At 39.5% G+C, this 22,494-nt stretch overlaps 1 protein-coding gene across 10 annotated transcripts in view; it reads right to left on the bottom strand.

The window, feature by feature from the left end:
* The window catches only part of CRPPA (CDP-L-ribitol pyrophosphorylase A), a 72,052-nt gene that overhangs the window by 35,664 nt on the left and 13,894 nt on the right, over positions 1–22,494 (bottom strand). For all 10 annotated transcript variants that reach the window (XR_016281942.1, XR_016281944.1, XR_016281943.1 and 7 more), the window contains 3 exons: positions 11,126–11,275; positions 6,657–6,761; positions 6,235–6,280 (listed from right to left, as the gene is read on the bottom strand). Coding sequence is in view for 7 of the 10 variants with exons in the window: in XM_089533128.1 (XP_089389254.1) it covers positions 6,235–6,280; positions 6,657–6,761; positions 11,126–11,275 (301 nt within the window). In the remaining 3 variants the exon portion in view is untranslated. The remainder of the gene's footprint in view (positions 1–6,234; positions 6,281–6,656; positions 6,762–11,125; positions 11,276–22,494) is intronic.

Below are 22,494 nucleotides of genomic sequence, written 5' to 3'. Positions count from 1 at the left end.
CACACCTGCATGGCAGCTGACGCTGCAATTAAAGCCTGACTGCAAACTGCGCATGTTCCAGGACCCCGACTCATTATGCGACGCAGCAGACACGGAGCTTTTAAATGGGCAACTTAAATTAGCGGCGTAGCAATTCTGGCGTACCGGTGCAGCAGCTTACAGACGGAGCTGCGCAGCTGCGCATCAAACGGAAAAGAAGCGGAGAAAAGCAGCACCTTTTTAATGCCGCTTCTTCCCGCTTGGGGCATGCGGGGGGCGTGTTCATGGCGGCATTCAGGTAAGGCCCGTCTGAAGGCTCTACCTTCATGACGTCATGAATACACCCCTTTTTGCCTGTCTGTATCCTGCCTGTGATTTACAAGTTCATGGGAATTAGCCATTAGTGATGCTTAGAATATTGGACAATCAAACACAAATGGTAAAAAAAAAACCTTTTGAATCATCATACACAGTGCAAAGACAACAAGACTAATGAAAATAAAAATCTGGAAATTTTACTACATTTGTCAACTCCTCAGATCTCTCAAAAGGGTTACAAATTAACTCTTATCACATTTGTTGTTGTTGTGTGCCTTCAAATAATTTCTGATTTATGGCTACCCTATAATGGGGTTTTGTTTGCAAGTTTTTTTTCAGAGGAGGTTTGCCATTGCTATCTTCTGAAGCTGAGAGCATGTGACTTGCCCAAGGTCACCCAGTGGGTTTTATGGCTAAGATGGGAATTGAATGCAGGTCTCCAGTAGTCAAGCACTCAAACCATTATGCCACGCTGGCTCTCCTACTACCTGTATGGCTTTATGTAAGAGCCTTTGCACCGTGTTGAGATACAGATGAACAATATACATTGGCTGAAGAAAATCAGATTGTTAGACCATGTTCTTGCCTTTTCTTGTTTGGAAAGATTGCCCTTTTACCACACCCTGGTGTCGATGCATTTATATGTACATGGAAAGGTGCATACTTTCCAGGAAGAAGTGGAAAAATCAAGCTCCTTTTTAGTCCAGCTTTTATCCCCATAGCGCGGCTTGGGTGTGCTTTCCTGCCGGCTTCAAGTTGTGCATCATATAAATGCTCTGCCTCAAAGTCAGCGGAAACCTGCTTATTTTGACCCCTCTTTTTTCATCTGTAATAATCATTAATTTCACTCTTGCTTCTGCCATAAATTTATATTCTTAGGTGAGTCATCCTCCCTAAGCTTCCCTCTTCCCATTCCTGCAAGAGAAGGATAATAATACAGATCTACCTTACATGGCAGTTTATATAAAGATTTAAAAAGATACCATGTGAAGTATATCTATTGCTCAAAAATGCTATACAGATGATGCTATTACACAGTAATGATTATGTAGATACTTTTTTGCAGGCACTTAGAATAAAATAAAAATGCTAGCTGATGGCTTGCTTATTTTGTTGTTTCTTAATGTAATTGAAAAAAATCACATGAAAATTTATGTCCTAAAATAATTTTTAAAAATGTGTGTATCATCAGATTGTAATTATGTGGTGGTATGTACTGCAAATGTAACTCTAGCTATACAGACAGATTTAACAAGTTCCAAATGCTGCAGAAAAACGTGCGTAAATTTTTCAGCTGAAGGCAACATGAGCTGTTGATAAAGGACAAATTCCATTCTGTTAAACTGAACACTGATGTAGGTAAGAAAAACATGACAGTCATTCAGATGATAAGCAATGTGTGTGCAATAAGTAAATTATTTAAATATTTTTTAAAAATGATTTAATAACACATAACACTGCTTTATAAGCATTTGTAAATCTTTTCCCTACAACTAATGTTTGTAAAAAATTGTTCACCAATTTAATAAAAACTAATCTTAATGCTGTTTAAATATGACAGGTAAGAACTTGCTGGGTGTACAGACAATGTGGCGCATGTCTGTCTCCCCCCCTCCCCCCCATGTTATTAGTCTGCAAATAGAAAAACCTCATCCTGCAGTTAGGGTGACTCATTTAGAAAGGCAGTTAGAACCTGGATAGTACAAAAACATCCTGGAAAAAAGAAAGCTCTTTAAGGACTTCTTCCCCTAGGGCAACTATATCTTTCAGCCTCTACTTGAAACACGTTAACTTTAAAGTTTCAGCCTGCCTTTCAGGTATATCTTTAAATGTGCATTCAAAAATAAATGAGGAATGTATTAAAAAAAAAAAAGAACTGCTGAAGTTCTTCTATATGGCCCCAAATTCTTGCTTAGAAGTAGCAAACATTTAGCTTTTAGCTAACTTTAACCTTTACAAAAATCAGATAATAATTTGTACAGCAGCCCACAAGTAAGAAATAACTTACTGTGCCCTGCTTGTACTTGCCACCTTTTGAACAGTTAAAAGCTTTATTATTGATTGCAATAGTGTACAGTCAACTGATTCCCAATGCACTGTTTTTCATCATTATTATCAGATGCTTATCCCTGGTGTCCCTTTAACTTTGATTTATAAGAACAAGAATAAAGGTGTTGACATCTCAGTAAGTTAGGTAAAAAATGAGTCATCTCTCATTTTTATGTTGCTAAAGAGAGCGAGTGATATTAAGGCTCTTTAATAAGTAGCTGATCATAGAATACAATCCTAGATAGACTTTTCGTAGTCAGAGGAGAATCATGTGTACACAGCAAGTTTTTTTTTAATACCAGCTCTGTGACAGAACAGACAAACTGAGTGTTAGATTTCTTCTGGGTGATTGATTTCAGTTCTGCTTGGTGACTGATTTCCGCATAACTGTATCTAAAAGCCTTTGGGATATATGAAGACTTCTTCATTGCATATACTATGATAGCTTGCAAATTGTATCAATATTAATACTACAGCTGGCCCTCCACATTTCTGGCTTTGACTTTTGCAGATTTGATTATTTGGGGATTTAATTAATACATTCTCTCTAGGAATCCTCCAGCGCAACTCTGCTGGAACTTGACCATACAGTTGTGCTGCAGGACCTTGAGGTTCCTAGACCAAACACTTCTCTAGGCATTTGTAGGTCCTCCAGCATGATTCTGAGATCACCCTCTGGCAGATGTTGACATAAAGGAGAAACGCTCCATGTTATCTAATGAGGAAGAAGTAACAGTGGAGTGTTCCCAAACATTTTGGAATATGGCCATTGATGTGCTTCGAAAGAACTAGCTTAACACTTGGACAAAAATCCTGTTCTCCACCCCTGTTGTGTAAAAAGGTTGTCAGTTACATCCTTAAAGTGCAAATGATTTTGCAGCTCCTGCTTCCTACCTCTTGCAATTCCTTAACACCTGATCATCTTGATAATAATATCTTAACTGACAATAGGGCCCGGTACAGACGGGCCAAAAGCAAAGTGGCACTGCCAATACTAGGGGTCAGGGGCGTGCAGCAACCGCACATTCCCAGACCCTAGTATGTACGGGCGCTGCCATGACTGTGTGGCCCCGCGCGTCCATATGTCACTGTACTGCACATGCGTCATTGATGTGCCACATGCACGCTTTTAGGTGGTTCTTTTTAGAGCAGAGGGAGCCTGCACGATTTGGTTGCTGCGGGCTCCCTCTGGAGGTAAAACGGGCAGCTCCAGACCATCTCTCGAGCCCCTATACTCTTCTATATTCACTCTACTCACCCTAGCTGCCAACCACACTTACACCCTCATTTATTTTGTTCTCATGGATACTTGACATATACGTATTTAATTAGAAATTCAAAAGAGGTTCTTCCTGTTAGTGCCCAGGTAAAAAAATAGTGTGCTCCATTGCCTTTAGGGCTGTAAAATTACATTTAAATAACACTAAAAAAAAACTAATAGGTTCATCTTAGAGTCACCATAAGTCAGAAATTACTTGAAAGCACATATCAAGCACAAACAAAGCTGTTGCACCATTGCTACTGCAAAAAGTGTTTTAGACCTTTCTCCAACCTAACACAGACAACATGCGCATGGGGAAGTCATCCAATAAACTTTATCTCCAGTATGCCAAACTGCTGGAACTTACTTGTAAACCTGTGTACTCTCATAATGAAGTCATTTACTACCCTTTCTAGTTTAAACTCATTTACAAACCATCCTCTGCTCAACTGGCTTTTAAAAAAACCACTATAGCCATAGAACCAATTCCCGGTTATAATTCAAGAACATCTACAACTGTACAGTTCCCATCCTTGTTCTTAAGTTACTGTGGGTCAGTTGATGTAGTTTTTACATATAAAATTATTGGCCAAATAAAGCAAACAAGAAAAGGCAGAGGTGTGCCCATGCAGATGCTGGCAAGGTACAGTCATCTCCCTTTCATCCCCACCTCATGCTCCTTTTGACTGTCTGTTTTGTGTATGTTGTACTCATCTCAATGAGAGGTATCACAGTTTTTCTTTTGGGCATTGCCACCCTCACTGCTTTATGACAGCTCTATCATTTTTAAATGCATTCCTGTGATGGGATGTTTATATGCACAATTAGGGTTTGGGTTTGGAAAGAGTGCGCCTTTAGAGCTGTCCTGTTGACAGTGCATTATACATACATTTGAAAGTGCACACTTTCCAGGAAGAAGCAGAAAAATCCAGCTCCTTTTTAGTCTGGCTTTTCTCCCCATAGCATGACTTGGCTGCACTTTCCAGCCAGCTTCAAGGCATACAACTAAATACCCTGCCTCGAAACAAGCTGGAAAACTGCTTATTTTGACCATCTATTTTGCTCCAAAGTCTGATTTTTCATTTCACATGTACATATTTGTTAAGTTTGGATAAAAAGTTTGCTAAAACATATTGAACTATTCTTTCTTGTGATGTAGGAACCTATCTGTATTCTTTCCATGTTATTTCTGCTTTTGGTACCCAATTATTGATTTTAAAAATGTTTAAGAACACATTCACTTTGTTAACTGAGGTATACATATAGTTAAAGATCTTATGGACCTGTACAGTTACTAGACTTTCATAATAACTCTATGATTCTATGACACTTGGCAAAAAATAGATATCATTAATTGCTACAATTATTGGGAGGAAAATAGATGCTTTACAATCAATTAGATTTGTTGTAAGTCATTGCAGATCTTTTAAAAAAGAGTTGTCATGAAATGATATTAATTATTATATACTTAAGGAAATACAGATAATAGCTTGATTGTAACATTTATAAAGAATTATAAATCACATTTATAGGTAACATAATTTAAGAAATCAAGTATTTTATAGTCATTTTCATTGTTTGAACATAGTGTACTATAACTACTGTACTATGTACTATGCAACCATACTAAAAAAGTTAAAGTGGAAAATGAAAAACATAACATGTGTCTGGATATTTTCAGTTTTTACTAAGGTGACTATCAAAACATGTGCCAAGAAATGCTCAGTGAGAGAAGAATAAAAAATTCAGTATTGTTTTAGACTGGTTTGTGTGTTTATGTAAATTAAACTCAGCTTTTTCAGTCTTGGCATTTTCAGTTGATTTAATAGCTTGTTAGTTTGAGCTTGTGCAGCAACTGTGGGTGGGCGCAACAAGTCCACACAACAAATACAATGTTGCTTTGTTAAGAGAATGTGCCCATATTCCTAGGTAAACATGACATGCAATGTGGTTTCAGCTTATTGCAGCCAGTTTTCTATTTGTTATATGTAAGTCAGTCTTTCACATATGAATTCTCCAGAGCTGAAGAGCTGCAGTTGTTTCAGGTACAATTTAAACTATATCAGAAAACACACTGCATGCACACACAATGTTTGTCTGCCACCATGCACATTTATGTAATTAATTCATAAATATTATTATTAGTAGTAGTAGTAGTACTGTTACTGTTACCACTGCTAGTTTTAAAAACAACTACAGTACGCCCGCGTCATACACTAAAAGCCATGTGACAGGGTTGCAATGGCGCGTGTGCCCCATTCACGAGCCCCATTATTTTTAATGGGGCTCGAGCATACATGCTATTTGGCTTACGCGGAGAGGTCCAGAATGGATCCCCCACGTAAGGCAAAGGCGCACCATACTACATTTGATTATTAGTTCAACTTCATCCATTTTGAGACTTTTTCTTAGCAGTATAATCTCAACCTCAAAAACAGAGACATGGTACAAAGCCTAGCAGATAACATTCAAACTCTATTTATTTTCCCTGCTTTGAGAAAGGTGACTGGCTTTCATGCAATTGTATGTTTTTAAAGGAATAAGCAATATTATTTACTAATACTTCAGCTGTTTTCACATAATATTGCTAACTATATGAACAGACAGTTACAAGGACAAACACATACCCTTAATTAAAGAATCCGCTGCATAGAGATCCCTCTTGTAGGTAACCTAAAGAACAGATAAATTTAATTAGAATTTAAAGAAGATTAAAAAAAAAGAGGACAACCTGCTTCTAAATTACTGAAGGCTGTGTTCATCTACAAGAATATAGAGAGAAGGGTCAGAAAATTATTCAGCGGGGATATGTATCTTCTACTGAAGTAGGTTCATGCCAGTAATGATGTGCAGATTACCCTGTTTTTTTTAAACTGTGCCCTTATTAGATGTACACCAAAAGGTGGTGTAAATATATTTTAATAAATCATCAAACTTGTAAACAAAAACTTTCAGCAATGTGAATATGTAGCCACCACGTATTTCCCAATTCCTATTTCTCATGCAAATATTTTCCTTTTTAATAAGATAAACAAAATATTTCTCCTACCTTCCATAAATCAGGAGGCCCTTCAATAAGTTTAGCCTTTGTTTTGCTGTATTTTAGAGCCAGATGCAAACATTCTGTTCCATAATCAAGCTCATAATCACTACACTGTAGAAAACGTAATAAAGAAGACATACGTTACAGAATAAGTTTATATAAAACATGCTATATTAATGTATGATTTTTGTATTGTACAGATATGCACAGCTGCAATATGCATACACATTAGTCCTTCCATTTCAGTTACAGTGGCAGCCTATGCTCAAATAATATGTTTGTATCAACTGGACTTCCATGAGAAAATGTTGCTGCTTATAATAAGCTTGCATAATTGTGTCAACAGATCATCTCTGGTGATCCAAATATCTTTTGATACCACACAATAAGCAGTTCCTATCATATTTCCCATCTGTCTAATATGCTGATGTACAATATGTTGGGTCATATGCAGTATCTGGTTATGACAGCAGTTGTTAGGGTAAGAGTTTAATACCAAAATCATGGCTGGCATCCTGTTGGTTAATCCCCACTAAAGTAGGCCGATACAATCCATTGTTAAATGGTGAGTCAACACATGGGTAAATCCAATTAACCAAACAGGCCTACTCTAGTCACAACTATCAACAACAGTTAGGTCAGTATGTTTAGGGATCAGTTTATAAAACAAGCACATACCATAGAAATAACACACAGTACTCACAATACTCACACAGCTGTAAATATACAACATTGTGTTATGTCATTGCTGATGTTGTTAACTGCTGCCAGGCTAACTTCAACTTATGGTGACCCTATAAATGATCCTCCAAGTCACCCTGTTATCAACAGCTTTGCTCACATCTTGCAAACTCAGGCTATTGTTTCCTATTGCTAATTTACTCTAATGAACTACCGGTAAAAGTGTTATGTTACAATCATTGTGAATTAACACAATGATGCAGAAAATTATCTTACAATGTTGTTGTTGTGTGCCTGCAAGTCACCTCCATTCTATGGCAACCCTAAGTCAATCCTATCACAGGGTTTTCTGGGGAATGTGACTCACCCAAAGTCACCCAGTCGGTTTCCATCGCCAAATGGGGTATAGAACTCCAGTCTCCAGAGTCATAATCCTAACCTATTTCAGAGAATGTTTTCACCTTGTCTGCTGGGAAACATGACTTACTGTTCACTCTGGACAACAGCAACAGTAACAGTATACAAATTCCCCAAAGGACTAAGTCATGATCTTCTGCACTCTGCTAGTCCTGCCAGAGTTTATCATTCTCTCATCAAAGCATAGCCCTATCATAGTAGAACCTATCCTTTTTGTTTATTTTTTACGTTTCTGGAAGAATTAAAGTTAATACAAATTAACCTGTTTTATGATAGTCTCTTTCTATACTTTTAGACATAGCCCAAAAATTACAAATCTGAAAAGCATATTTCACAACACCAATAGAGACATGTAAAACTAATCATTTCTAATAAAGTGTCAATCAGTAATATGACTCAGTAAGGGTGATGTATGAGAATTATAAGACAAATGAACCCACCTGGAGCAAGCCTAAGAGTCTCAATGCCTCTATAAACAGCAAAAAATATTGGAACAACCTAAAAAACTGAAGTTTTATTTCACATAAGTTTTCACAGACTGCAGCCATGCTAGCAGAAACATCTATCAGATGACATGGGTTGGAATTCACAAAAACTTGTGTCAAATAAAACTTGCTGGTCTTTAAAATGTCAAAAGGCTTTTTTCTTGTATTACCGCAACAGAATGACATTGCCAGTTCATTCAAAATTGTCAGTACTTCTGTGTAAGGAACTAGTTTGTTTTGCAGGAATCATGGAAGGAGGCAATAAGAGCTAAAGCTATCTATCTTGCAACAGTATCTCTGAACTGAAGCTGTCATCTATCAAGCCATGGTCTGCTACACCTGTCACAAAATCTACATTAGGAAGAAGCAGAAATAAGCAAAATATAGGGTTCCTGTTAATCTTCACCCATGGTTGCCACTATGGTATGTTTGACATAATAGAATCTAAAGGAGAAAAAAAAGATACAGAACACCAAAAGCTAAGCTGTCTAGAAATGCAAGATTTCTGAAAATTTAAAACTGAAATTTTCAGGATAAATTTTTTAAAAATTGCATCCAATACAGAATGAAAGTCATTTTATTACTTAGCAGCATGAAATGTATTATGCACAATTTGTTTAAACATAAAAGTATCTGTGGCGGGTTACAGACCCCCGAAATGCAGCGGTCTGCTGCCGCCGCCGGTTGCTGCATCCGGGAACCGCAGCAGCCAAACAGCACGGTTCCCGGACGCAGCAAAGAAGGAGTGCAAAAATTGCGCTCCTTCTTGCTCCCCAGAAGAGACGCCACGAGGCGCTAGTCGCACACTCACGGCATCACTTCTGGGGCATGACATGCGGACGCAGAGCGTCCGTTACGTCAAGATGGCGGCGGCCGTGTGGAACGGCCGCCGCCATTTGTTACGGACTCAGTCCATGCTAGGGTTAGGGGCATCTGGAAGACACGCCCCTTTCTAACCCTAGCATGGACTGAGTCCGTCCTAGGGTGCCCGTTTGTAACGGGCCATATTCAGTATAATAAAAGTATTGTTTCTTCTATAAACTATTTCAAATTCAATTTAAATTTTTGCTTTTATTAGTTTGTTAGGTGCATGCAAAAATGAATAAAATAATAAAAAATCAGCATTAGTAAAACCAAGAAAATTATTTTGTCTCCTCTATTTCCCCATAGTGTTAAGTGAACATATTGTGCTTGTTTCCATAAAAAGAGGTGAGAAAAGAAAACCAAGACCAGGAATGATAAATGATTTGATACTGTACATTTATTTTAAAAGTATTCCTCTTACACAGGTTACAGGAATAATTTGGGGGCTATAAATATGGCCTGGTACATATCTTTCAGAATATCTGGGCTGGCGATGGCCTATTTCCCTCCAGAGGGAAGCCGCAGATGCAAAACCAAGCAGCTTCCTTTGAAGTAAAAAGAACCTGGTATTTCCAGGTTCTTTTTAAGGTGCCGGAATGACGTTGCAAGTGCGCCACTGGTGCACTTGCAACATAAAGAATGTGTGGCGCCATGTGGACGCTGCATGGTGCTTATGTCACAATGGCAGTGCCCGTGTACATAGGATGCCGCCATTAGTACACTGCCACTCCGTACTAGGGTTAGGGACCGTGAGGTTGGTGCACGGTCCCTAACCCTAGTATCACTGATGCCACGCCCCTTTCAGCCCGTCTGTCTCAGTCCTATATGAACACCTTGTCATTCTAAAAGAAAACAGTCCATAATCTAATTGTTTTCAATTTTTTCAGGGGGAAAAAGGCTTTTTAAAAACTATTTCTTCCTGATTTTCTTTTTCTGGTTCTTTACATCTCTAAGCATGACCAAAGGGAAATTGTTTGTGTGTGAGAGAGAGTAGAGACAGAAAGGAAGAGAAATCTAGTGGCCTAGATGTGAAGAAGCTTCAGCAATCACACAGATCTTGCATTTCACAAGCTCTGTAGAGCATAACTTCTATTATTATTTGAACAAGCATTTCAAATGATAATGTAAACAGTAAAGATATTCAGAATAGCATAAGCTGATTAGACCGCAATCAATCATGTGACCTCAACTGGTTATGCAATATATTAGAGATATAAAAACTTTTAAAATCTCAACAAAAAATACTTTATACGAACTTGTTATGCAGAGCACTGTTAACAAAACAGATCTTTGATGAGAGCCTGTAGTTCTCACAAGACAGAGTTAATTTCTGCACAGTTAGGAGCATCCTATAAATGTTATCACATTAGCAAAATAACCTCTCCTGTCCTTTCCTACATCTTATACAATTTCTTTAAAGCTTTCCATATATCCTAATTATACAAGGTTAATGCTATATCCTGAATCCAACAGAGTGCCAAGTGCAGACAGAGTAGTCTAAAATAAGCATTTAGACCACCAATCTTGCTTCAGATTTTGAATTAATTAAAATATTACTAAACTAAAATCTCATGAAAAATATTAACCAAAACTGCATCGGGCCTGTTTAGACTCAGTGTTCCTGAAACACAGTGTGGTAGGCAGATGATGTAGTCATGCTTCCTGCTTATGCTTTGTGGAACATTGTTATGAATGGGAAGTGCAATGCAGCAATGGAAAATTGGAAGCAGATGCGGTATCCTTAGTTCTGCAGTGCAAACAATTTCGGAACCTGCTTCTTCGTCTTTCATTCCAGGCCAGTATATAATCAAGAATTAAATTTATTAAAATACAGTTTAAAAAATATGAAAGCCATTGTGGTGTTATACCAAACACTATTTTATGACAATAAAAAAAGTTGTAATGTATATATACTAGTTTCTTTATTCAAAGAATGCATGCTAGTCAGTTGCCTCAAAGAGTACACTGAAGGAGAAAACAGTGACAGGGTGTTGTTGCATATATATATTAAAATGCTGGAATTCTTACCTGATGATATGCTTGATGGATTATATCGAATAAGAAAGCCTGAGGCATTTCACTTGCTCTGTACTTGGCACGATCTAGTGAATGGTCTAAACATCCATCTGCAGAGGAAGCAATAACAGTGGAGACAAGAGGACGGATTGCTCCTGCTGCCTAGGGAATAACAAAAAAGGTTCTTTAAACACAGATTTACATGTTTACCTTGGTTAATCTCTGCTTGAAGAACAAGTCCAAACAAATTAAAGGTTTTGATTCTCACATGTATTGTTGCTCTGATCCAGACAGATATTGAACTCCACAGGCAGTTCACCCTGTTCCAAATGTGCTGTTTCTTGTTACTTACAAGCTGGTTTTGGCTTATGAATGAGAGATCTCCATGAACCCTGGTCATCAACAGCCCTGCTCAGGTCTTGCAAACTTAGAACTGTACCCTTCTTTGTTTAATTAATCCATCTGTAATGTGGTTTTTTTCCCTACTGCCTTCCACCTTCCCAGCATTGTTGTCTTTTCCAGTGAGTCATGTTGTCTCACGATATATCAAAATATTCCAAATTATTCAGGTAATAGGTGAGCTTCATACAAAACAATTCTATCCAAATCTATGAATGATGAGATATTTGTGCTGTGCAACAAAATTTGAAAAATAAAATTTAAATTCCATCGTGATGAATGTTCATGCAAAAATATGAACAAACCTTTCATATTTATGAAAAAAATACCAAAAACATACATTCCTTTCACAATTTAAGGTTTTTCCATATGAGAGGCAAAGCCCTACACTGTGAGAAAGTTTGAAAAACTGAATACCGTAGTCTTTTTTGGCTTGAAATATGGATTATGAATAACCTACACTACATTGCATGTATAGAAAAAAACAGTGAGGAGAATCACAGCCACTGAATGTGATAAAGTATTCTGTAAAAGGGCATTTCACCAGCAGTCACTATAGATTTAGTCACTGAGTTCAACAGAACTTAACCCCCAAGAAAGTATACATAAAATTGATGTCCCTAGTTGGCATGACTGCCCATTTTACTTTCTTAGCCTATTTTCAAGCAAAGCAAAGCGGAAAATGGTGGGTTGGGGACTTCAAACAGAATGTTTTAACACATTTTTCTTTATCGGAAAGTCATTATGTGATGACAGGAGACAGAATACATCATGATGAAATATAATTTCAGTTGAGCTCTTCTCTTGCCAGTCTTCATTCTCCTGACTTTTTACTCTTCACTCTGTCAGTGGAAGGGGCAACAATGGTGCTGCATTGAAATGGGAACCCTCTTTCAACTCTTCAAAGTCAATACCTTAAAATAGGTCCTCTCCCTACCCAGTAGGTTTAACTATGTAGGAATATTATTGCTCTAGAGAGGAATGATAGTAACATATTCTCATCCTTATTTTTCAATCTTTTTCCATATGTTACTTTCCAAAAAGATATTACTTTACTCCATTGAAACAATTTCTATTATGCATCATACATAACCACATGTATTTTCTAAACTAAAAGTAGAAATACCTGTATATTTATGTCTGCAACAGGTAGGAACATGTACTACTGTTCAGACATCTGCATTCCCACCAATTATATCTCTAGTAATCAAAAAGCTTCAGCCACAAACTGTAATTACCAGTTCTGTTGGCAGAATTGTCTTAAAAGAATATTTACTCTAAGTTTACAGAATACCACCTTCAAAGATAAAGCCATCACCAGCAATTATGAGATTAAAATATTTCAACTATTTCTTTAAAAATTAAGTTTTTGTATACCTGAACATTAAACTGATATTGTATTAAGCTATTAATTTAACTTAGTTTGGAGATATTCCTTTAATTTAATAACCAGAAAATGTGGAGATTACTTTGGTGGAATTTGAAAAACTAAGATTTATACATTATTCCTTCTTATATTTCTCCTTTATAATTAAGTCCATGGTCAAAGCTTTCACTACATTCTCATAAGACTTAGCACTTGTTTACTCTGTGTAGAATCTGGTACATATCCAAAACACATGGGATTCCAGTGAGAACATGTAAATGGAACTTGCCTCATTAGTTTCAACTGCTAATAATATTGCTTAGTAGATTTATTCCTATCATATACAGAATACATTCTGAAACACTGAATGATCAATGCTAGCAGGGAATGCTGTGTGAACAGCCCACATTAATACTTAATCAATACTCTGCGGTCAGTAGATAAAAGATCAGTACTACAACATGAACAGTTACTGAGATCCTACTCTATGCTATCAGAGAGTAAAGTTCTGTCAATGTACTGTACTAACATTAGAGATTCAGAGGATGAAGGCTGCTCCTTTTGTCCTAGCTGCATAGGGGATCAGCCATAGCAGCAAAGTGCACCACCATAGCAACTCTGTGGCTGTCTTGGTCAGGGTAGGAGCTGTATTTCAGCTATCCAACTGCAGGCAGAAAGGTTTTGCACCAGGGAGTACTGGATACTTCACTGCACACAAATTTGTAAAGTACTTATACTGATACAAACCAAGGGCACACCTGCTTATGTCAGTAAAAGTCAAGAGGATTCTAGCTGTTGTCTTCAGAGTTCATGTTAACCTCAGAAGAGTGAAGTGATAACAGAGCTGGAACTATTTTCTCAGTTTCTGCCAATGAAGCATTCTGATCTATTCAACACTGCAACAGAAGATTTTACTATCTGCATCACTTCTAATTCAGCCCTAGAAGGTGTAACAAAACAAGTAACTTCCATTTTAGAAGATCAAATTAAAATACGTTTACTTAGATATAGCACCAAAATAAGTTAAATAATAAACTAAGGCAAAAATAAATGTGAAATGAAGGTTCATCACAGTAGAAGACCAATTACCTCTTGTTTGGGATCCAGATTAAATTATACTAGGCTCACTGTCCATAAATGGGACTAGTTAGGGCAATAACTGATTTCATTCTGTCTACATTCTGTATAGAGTCGACCCTCCATATCCATGGATTCTGGATCCACAGACACAGGAGTCCTGTGGATAAAACGGGGCACTGTATGCCAAATCCTGGATACCACCCCACATGTATTCATATTTGCATGCATACCTGTGTGTGTGTGTGTGTGCACGTGTATACACACACACACACACACAAACATACACACCCAAACACCAATCCAGGTCATCCCACATAGTCCAGTTTTAAAAGAAAAAAAAACTATGGCGGGTTACAGACCGCCATTTAGGATGCATTCCGCGCGTCCTGGGGTTAGGAAGGAGCGTGCTAGGGTTAGGAAGGGTTGCCCCTTCCTAACCAGCCCCATTCCCAACACATGTGGAGCAAGTCCTAAATGGCAGCACCCATCCACATGGGCGCTGCCATTTTTACACCATGGACGCTGTGCGTCCAGATGTGGCGCAGCGGAAGTGACGCCGCGAGCGCACGCCTTGTGCCTCGCGGCGCCACTTCCAGGGGCAAAAAAGGAGCGCCATTTTGATGCTCCTTTTTCGCTGCGGCCAGAAGCCTCGCGGTCTGGCTGCTGGGGCTTCCCGCCGCAGCTAATGGTGGCGGTGGGAGAACAGCCGCTTGAGGGCGGTCTGTAACACGCTCATGTGCACGCACACACACACCAGACATTGAAGCATGAAGACACAGTGTGCAATTTTGGCTATAAAACTACTGTTGATTGAGACACAGTTATGTCACGTTAGGACTAAGACATAGACATCCACTGTCACAATTCAAGCAATTTCTCCAGGAACAGATTATCCTTGAAGCACACTCAAAAGCTAAGTATTAATATGAAATTGCCTTTCAAAGGCTAAATGAAAATCCTATCAAATAGTACAGAACTGGACAGTATAATTAAATATTATACAATATACACACACACACTTGCTAAATATTTTGAAACCAAACCTACATCTAAGTTACATGAATGCTGTTGCAAGTAAGATCAGTGATCAAAGTTTAAATTCTTAAAAGGACACCTCAAAGAAAACTGAGTTTTTAAACCACCATGACAACCAATTTATCCAGCTTGGATCAATATCTGTTGCAGAAAAGGATTCCGTTCCCTGTCTTCCTGGGTATGCATCCCCACCTCTTTTTCCTTACCTCAAAACAGAAACAGCAGTAGTAGCTGTCATGGAAGGAAGAAAAACAAAGTTTTGTTTCCTTCCTCCTGCTGCCTTGTTAAGTAAATTAGCACCAACCTGGGACTGGGACTCAACCCAAGGGTAGTAATGTAGCGAAGCAGCCTTTTCACTAAAGGCAGTTAATGTTTGCCCTTGTACATTTCTTTGTCAAAGAGACATTTTCATTACACCAAAGGAAATTAGGAAATCAGAGAATTACAGGTGAAGACCTCTTAGGCCTTTTAAAAGATCTTTGCCACTGTGTTATCATGACTTTCTTGGGACAGGTGTGGAATTTATTTTTCTGTAATCAGAGACTGACCACTTACTTAAAACAAATGATGGATGATTTCAACTATAGTGTTAGAGGACACTATACAGTTAGATGTCCTCTGTCATCCAGGTTCTATTCTGTCAGAGTACAGGCTGGTCTGGTTGAGCTGACTGGCAAACTAGCAAAACATTTATAATACTGTAGCTCTAGAAGTTTTGAAATATGTTCTGCACAGGCGCAGGAAGACCCAGTTGTATGATTCACAGAGACCACAAAGAAGAAAGAAGGTTTGATAGGAAAATTAAACAAAAGGTAATTGTAAGGTACATTATTGAAGGCTTGTTATAGAAGCAAATGGGGTGAAAGGTACAAAACCTTGTACTTGTTTTGGTTCCTAAAGATTTGGTATTAAGACTCTGTCCAACATCTATTCTTTTGCCTCATGTACTAAAAGGCAAACAAGTGGGCAGATGTTTACTAGTCTCTATTACCGGATTAAGATCATGAACATTTAAAGATTGAAGAGGTATTCAGTGGAGTGGTTTTAGAGTGTTAAAAGGCAGTAAAAACACCCAGCTTCACATTTCTGAAGTTATAGTTCTGGGAATGAACTATTGAACCTTTCTAAACTAATCTGTGAAAATGGGAGATGAAGTCATAAGTCACTGAAAAGGACATTTAACATAATTTTAAATCAGGCAAAGAGAACAGGGTCAGTTATCACATATCCTTCTGGTTGTTTACCCAGCTGGAGGAGGCTAGCTGTACAACCTGCTGGAAGCAGAACACCAGGAAGGAAGCTTTAATATATTTGTTCCTAAATGTAAAATGGATAGACTATCAGAAAGTTAAATTAGACTTTGAACCAATATTAGTAACTTAATAACATGCTGAACATTAAGCCAATTTCATCACCAGAAACTCTTTCATTCATAGAGTGGTTGAGTTCATGTAGAATAATGAGTCAGTACTCTAGAAAATCCTAGTTTATTATTCACAGCATGCATGATAGTGCAAGCAACCCTTTAGCTGACACTAAATTCCTCACTTTTATCAGTTGGAACAGCTATACAATCTGGGGATCAAACACATAGCATATCATGCAAATGTGGGCTCCTAGCTTGCCGCTTCCAACAGATAAGGCAAGAATTTTAAACAAATGTGGGCTTTTGGTTTTTGGTTTCTTTAGCTTCTGTCAAAAGAACTGAATTTTATGCAATGAAAACAGCTTAGAAATATTATGTTAAAGGTATATACAGAACTGTACATAATTTTGAGTTAAAGGACTCTCTACACTAATCAAGTGGGCCATTGGTATCCGCTAGGGTTTGGTTATAGGACGTCCTGTGGATACCAAAATCCATGGATATTCAAGTCCAATTAAATGCAATGGATGGTAAAATGGTGTCCCTTATATCAAATGGAAAAATCAAGGTTTGCTTTTGGAAATTTATATACTGTATTTTCCGGCGTATAAGACGACTTCTTATACACCGGTTTCTGACCCCAGAGACAGGTGAATGGTGTAGCCACCTCTCTGTCTCTGGGGTCCTTGTGGTTTCCTTCCCAGAAGGCACCACGGCTGGGCTCTCCCTCACCACCATTGCTGCTGCAAAAGGCAGTGGAGAAGCAGCTCCAGAGCTGGTCAGGCTGAGGGAAACAGGGAAAGAGCCGCCCCCTTATTCCTCGCCCTCGCCGCCACCTGGGATATGCCGCTCTTCCAGTGGCTTCCGCAGTGTATCAGAAGTCCGCTGTGGAAGCCGCTGGAGCTTCAGAAGCTGCTGGAGGAGCCTGCTCTTTCCCTTTTTCCCTCGGCCCGACCGGCTCTGGAGCCGCTTCTCCGCTGCCTTTTGCAGCAGCAATGGCGGTGAGAGAGAGCCCAGCCGCAGTACTCGGCTTCCAGGCCTCCACAGAGGCCCCCTCCAAGCTGGCACAAGACCACCTTACTTCGGCCTGTAGAAGGCCAGGGACGCTGCCGGCCTGCGACTTGGGGGTCGTCTTATACCCCCAGCAGCCTTATACGCCAGAAAATACGGTATTTTTTGAATATTTTTAAGCCATGGATGCTTGAATCTGTGGATAAAAAGTCTCTTACAAAGTCTGGTTTAGTGTTTCATGCAACCATAGCTAATCTTTATCAACAAAGACTTATGTAACTAAGGGGTGAAAGAGACAGCCCTGAGGGGGTGGCATGATGCCACCCTTGAGAAAGATGGATTTCGCAGTGATGGCGAATCTATGGCACACGTGTCAGAGGTGGCACTCAGAGCCTGTTCTGTGGGCACACATGCTGTCACCCTAGCACAGAGTTTGCCAGAGTTTTTTACTAGGAAGCCAGAGGGACATGGCACTTTGCAATAAATAAGTGGGGTCTGGGTTGCAGTTTGGGCACTTGGTCTGTAAAAGGTTCACCATCACTGGATTAGGGCCACAGCAGCCATACGCCATGGCCCCAATCTGGCCAGCTTCAGACCCAAATAGGAGCAGAAAAAGTCTGCTGCTATTTGGGGCAAAAAAAAGCCGCCCCTTCACCTCTAAAGCCAGCTTTTTGCCAGCTCTGGGGTGAGTGGCATCCCCAAGTTGCCCAGAAGCCAGCAGGTGTGTTAGCACTGGTTTGGCTTCTGGGTGACTCAGGGGCATGACGTGTCTAAATGCCACATCCCCAAGCCAACAAGAAGCCAGCTTTACCAGGCCATCTTTTCAGCCCTAAGACTCATTTTCAAATGCCCTTACTGTTCACAATTTGTACTATCAGATGTTTGAAAATCAAAATTACTGTAATTTATTATAGTAACTGCTTTCTATTGGCTGTAAAGATACATGAATGCAGAAAAAATTCCACACACGTATCTGTGCTGCTTCAACCAGCTAACATGGTATAGTAGTTAGAATGCTGGATTAGGATTTTGGGAGACCACAATTCAAATCTCCATTCAGCTAAGGAAACCCACTAGGTGACCCCAATGGCATTGTATCATCTGGAAGGGGACTGTGAGGGGATAATGGAGGCCTGGCCTACCTAGGCTGCCTCCCCACCCCACCCCACCCCTCCTGTTGTCTCACTTACCTGCCCCCTCCCTGGCTGCCACCTGCTCAAGGGCTGGACAGATGGGCTAGTGTCGCAGTGGGAGGGGACAGAAGGAGGAGCCCCTCCTTCACCAGTACCTTGGTTCCCTCATCCAAGTGAGCCACAGCACCAGAAAAGTTGGAAAGGACACATGTGCTCGCTCACCTCTCCATCTCTAGTGCCTTGGCTCCCTTGTCCAAGTGAGCAATGGCACCGAAGAAGGTGGGTGGGGCAAGATGAGGGCCTGACTGTCACTTCTCCTTGGAGGTGTCACCCAGTGTGATCCACCTGCCCCTGATGATGCCACTGGGTGACCCTGGACAAGTTTTACTCTTTCAGTCTCAGAGGAAGATAATGGCAAACTTCCTCTAAAGAAATCTTGCCAGGAAAATCTATGTTAAATCACCATAAATCAGAAATGACTTGAAGGCACACAGCAACAATACATCTATACTGCTTCAACTTACCTAGAATGTAAACTTCTCATTTTTGGTGTAAACTCTGTTGCTGGAACAACTATAAGAGAAGAACACTAACTATGGACAATATGACATCCGTTACAGTGCTATTATTCCACTTTAAATGCTAAGGCTGACTCCTGTATAATCCTGAGATTTGCAGTCTGGGGGGCGGCATTTAGAATTTTCAGCCAGAGAGTTCTTAGTACTCATTAAACTACAAACCCCAGAATTCCAGAGGAGGCAGCCATAGCATTAAGGTGAAATAATAGCATTATTACAGTATAGTGTGATATTGTCCTATGGCAAAAAAAAAAAATGTTGGACTTTAGCCCCAGCTAAACCTGAGACTGCCTGAACACTCTGGCTTCAGAGCACTGAAGGGATGAGTAACATCTACCCATGTATTTTGCAGGCAGAAAGAAGTGTCTCGATTAGAAAGGAGCCTGGTCTTGTCTGATCAACAGAGCATTATGTTCCCGTGAGTTCAAGCCTGAAATTTATATTTCATCTCAAGTCCTACCTCTGCCTTTGGGAACTTACTTTAGGGAGCCTAGACTGAAGATTTATTGTAGGTGCAGATTTCAGCATAGCCATCCATTGCTCTGTTGCAGCATGTAGAATTTTCCCTTTGTTAAAAATTACAAGTGAATCATTCTTTTTAATAACATTTTATAGCTATTGCTCGGTCAATTGCCTTATTTCCTATATATGTAAAGATCATCCAGAAAAGTTGCCATCATATTTCCTGATGAAGAAGTTTTTCTTTTAAAATATGGCAACTATTCCCATTTTTAAAAGAACTGCACTGTTGATGTTTTTCAGAGATACAGAATTATGCTTAAAATTCTTATACAATCTGTATATGAGAGAGAAGAACTCTGATCCTTCACAACAAGAGACATATAAACAAACTGGATTCTGGTCAAGTTCTGCATTCTTTTTTGAGGATGCATTCCTTCTTGAATATTATGGATACTAAGGCACTGTAAAGTCACCCCTCCAAGTCCACAGACTTAAAATCTGTGGGCTTAACAATCCGCAGAGGGACAACCCACCATTGGGGTGAATGGGACACGCTCCTGCAGTGTGCACCCTATGCTCGCATGTGGGAGCGCACCCCATTCATTTCAATTGGGCTTGATTATATGCAAGTCTCCTAACTTGCGGGGGGGGGGGGGATAAGGAACGGATCCCCTACGAGTTATGAGTGGTGACTGTATTTCCAAACTTCCATGGTACTCATTCAATAGGTTAACTACCCTCCCTTTTTATACCTTAAATACCAGCAAAATCCTTGAACACACAAAGAAGCTTTGTCGAAAGCTTTTCCACTATAATGAGCTTCGGAAAGAGCTCTGTAAATACTACCTCCTATCAATTATTCATAACATGTTACAAAGGTGAAAGTGTGAAATAAAAATGGGTTTCAGTTCATAAACTCTATTAAAGAAGGGTTTCATTATCTTTTTTAAAAGAAGTGTATAGGAACTTCAGACTTGTAAAGGATGATAATTCTACAATAAATTAGTGTTCTTGTGGTATAAAAACACAATAATTTTTTTATACAGTGGACTGATAATAATATAAAAGCAGCACCACTTAATAACCTGTTTTTCAGCAGCCTAATTTGGGACAGTCATAATTTTATAACTGAAAGTTGTACAGTGTCCCATGAGTTATTCACCATGGGGAAGGTCCACCAGACTGCCTTAGGGGAAACAATATTTCACTCCAGACTGCCTTAGGGGAAACAATATTTCACTAATGAGTGCTGTAGTGAAACATTTGAAGTAAGCCAGGGAAAGGATCTAAAGGCAATACCAGACTTTCTCTGCCCACCAATTGCTGGCTCCTTGCCCAATAGCAAAGGAAGTCAAAAGACTCAAAAAACCTTACTAGAAGGGTGAAAGCATACTTGAAATTTAAACAATGAATAGCACATATTCAGGAGAAGGACTGCATGGGACTAGTGAGCTTTGAAGAGGCCCCAAAGTATCGCAAGGATTTTTAAGGGGTTTATTATACTGACCCTGCCAAGCATCTTGTTGAAATTAACAAAACCAAGGAAAAGCAGCTCTGAGTTTCATTTTCAAGGTAACAGAGAGAAGACCATCTTTTTTTGCTAAATTTTCTTTTTGCTAGGTTTACTAGTGATAGCCAGCTTTTGCATGTATGAGCAAGCACGGTAGCTCATTTACAATAACTTTGAGGCAAACTGGGAATCAGAACAAAGGTGAAAGACTTAAGGCTGTTGATTATTTAAGCTACAGGCTTGCATTCTCCATGAAATGGCATGCAATAATTGCATGAAGATTGTTTTTAACTGGTCCCTCGAACCACCCTGTGTGGCTTCAGGGGAGAAAAAAAAAGCCATCAAGCAACTTTTCAAAAAGACATTGCTGAAGAGGAAACATTGCTTCTCCAAATCATCTGCCACACATATAGTATCTGAAAGAAAAAATGGCATTCTAGCAGCCACTTAGACAATTTCTAAGTGTACTCATTGGTGCTCTGTAGGTTAAGACAAAAACAAGTGCATCAGTGTGCAACCCTCCTTGTAACAGTAACATTCTTAAAAACAGATATGAGAATGGCATCCAGAAAATGTTAGCTCAAATTTAGCAATGATAAATTAATTTTGCATTTTACTTATTTGTATATTGCTCTTCCAGGCAAAAGAATTCCAACATACATATCATCATACAAATAGAACTGGGGGGAGGGGGTAGTGATATACAGTGCACCCTTACTTTACACGGGGATCCATTCCAGGCTCCCCTGCATAAAGCAAATACCACCTATGCTCGAGCCCCATTTAAATGAATGAGGCTTGTGCATGCGGAGGCACAGCAGTGCGGCAGCGCACATGTGCCATGGGCACACACACTACTTGTCCCTATGGGACTTGCCACCCCTTCTCCCCACACTGAAAGCCACATAAAGATTTAATTTAATACACACAAACACAGTGGGCCCTTGGTACCTGGCTCTTGGTATAGTCTGGTACAGGAGGTCAATGGAGGGGAGTGATACCATGAGTTATTGAACTAGCTGAGCTCCTGCAGAATCTACAAAAAAATTAAAAGAATAACCAGTGAGCAAAACTTAGGGTACAGTGCACCTGCATCATACGTGGGTGTGCTTTACACGGCTTTCAGCATATGCTGAAAGCCGCGCAAGGAGGAAGGGGCGGTGCATCCCATAGAGGCGAATGAAGCACGCACCCATGGCATGTGCACGCCACTGCGTGCACAAGCCCCATTCATTTAAATGGAACTCGAGCATAGGTGGCATTTGTTTTATGCGGGAGAGTCCGGAACGGATCCCCCGCATAAACAAAGGGCGAACTGTACTTATAGTTTGTACCCTAAGTTTTAAAGCTATAGTGCTTTTGAAATTTTCCTTGCCTTGGTACTGAATCTAACTCAATATTGCTTTTGCCACTGAGTTAACTGCTTATGTCCTTCTCTTTC

This window comes from Sceloporus occidentalis, unplaced genomic scaffold (assembly GCF_023333645.1).
Source record: "Sceloporus occidentalis isolate IW3139 unplaced genomic scaffold, rSceOcc1.0.p SCAF_7, whole genome shotgun sequence".
NCBI lineage: Eukaryota > Metazoa > Chordata > Lepidosauria > Squamata > Phrynosomatidae > Sceloporus > Sceloporus occidentalis.
This window is presented reverse-complemented; position numbering and strand designations above follow the sequence as displayed.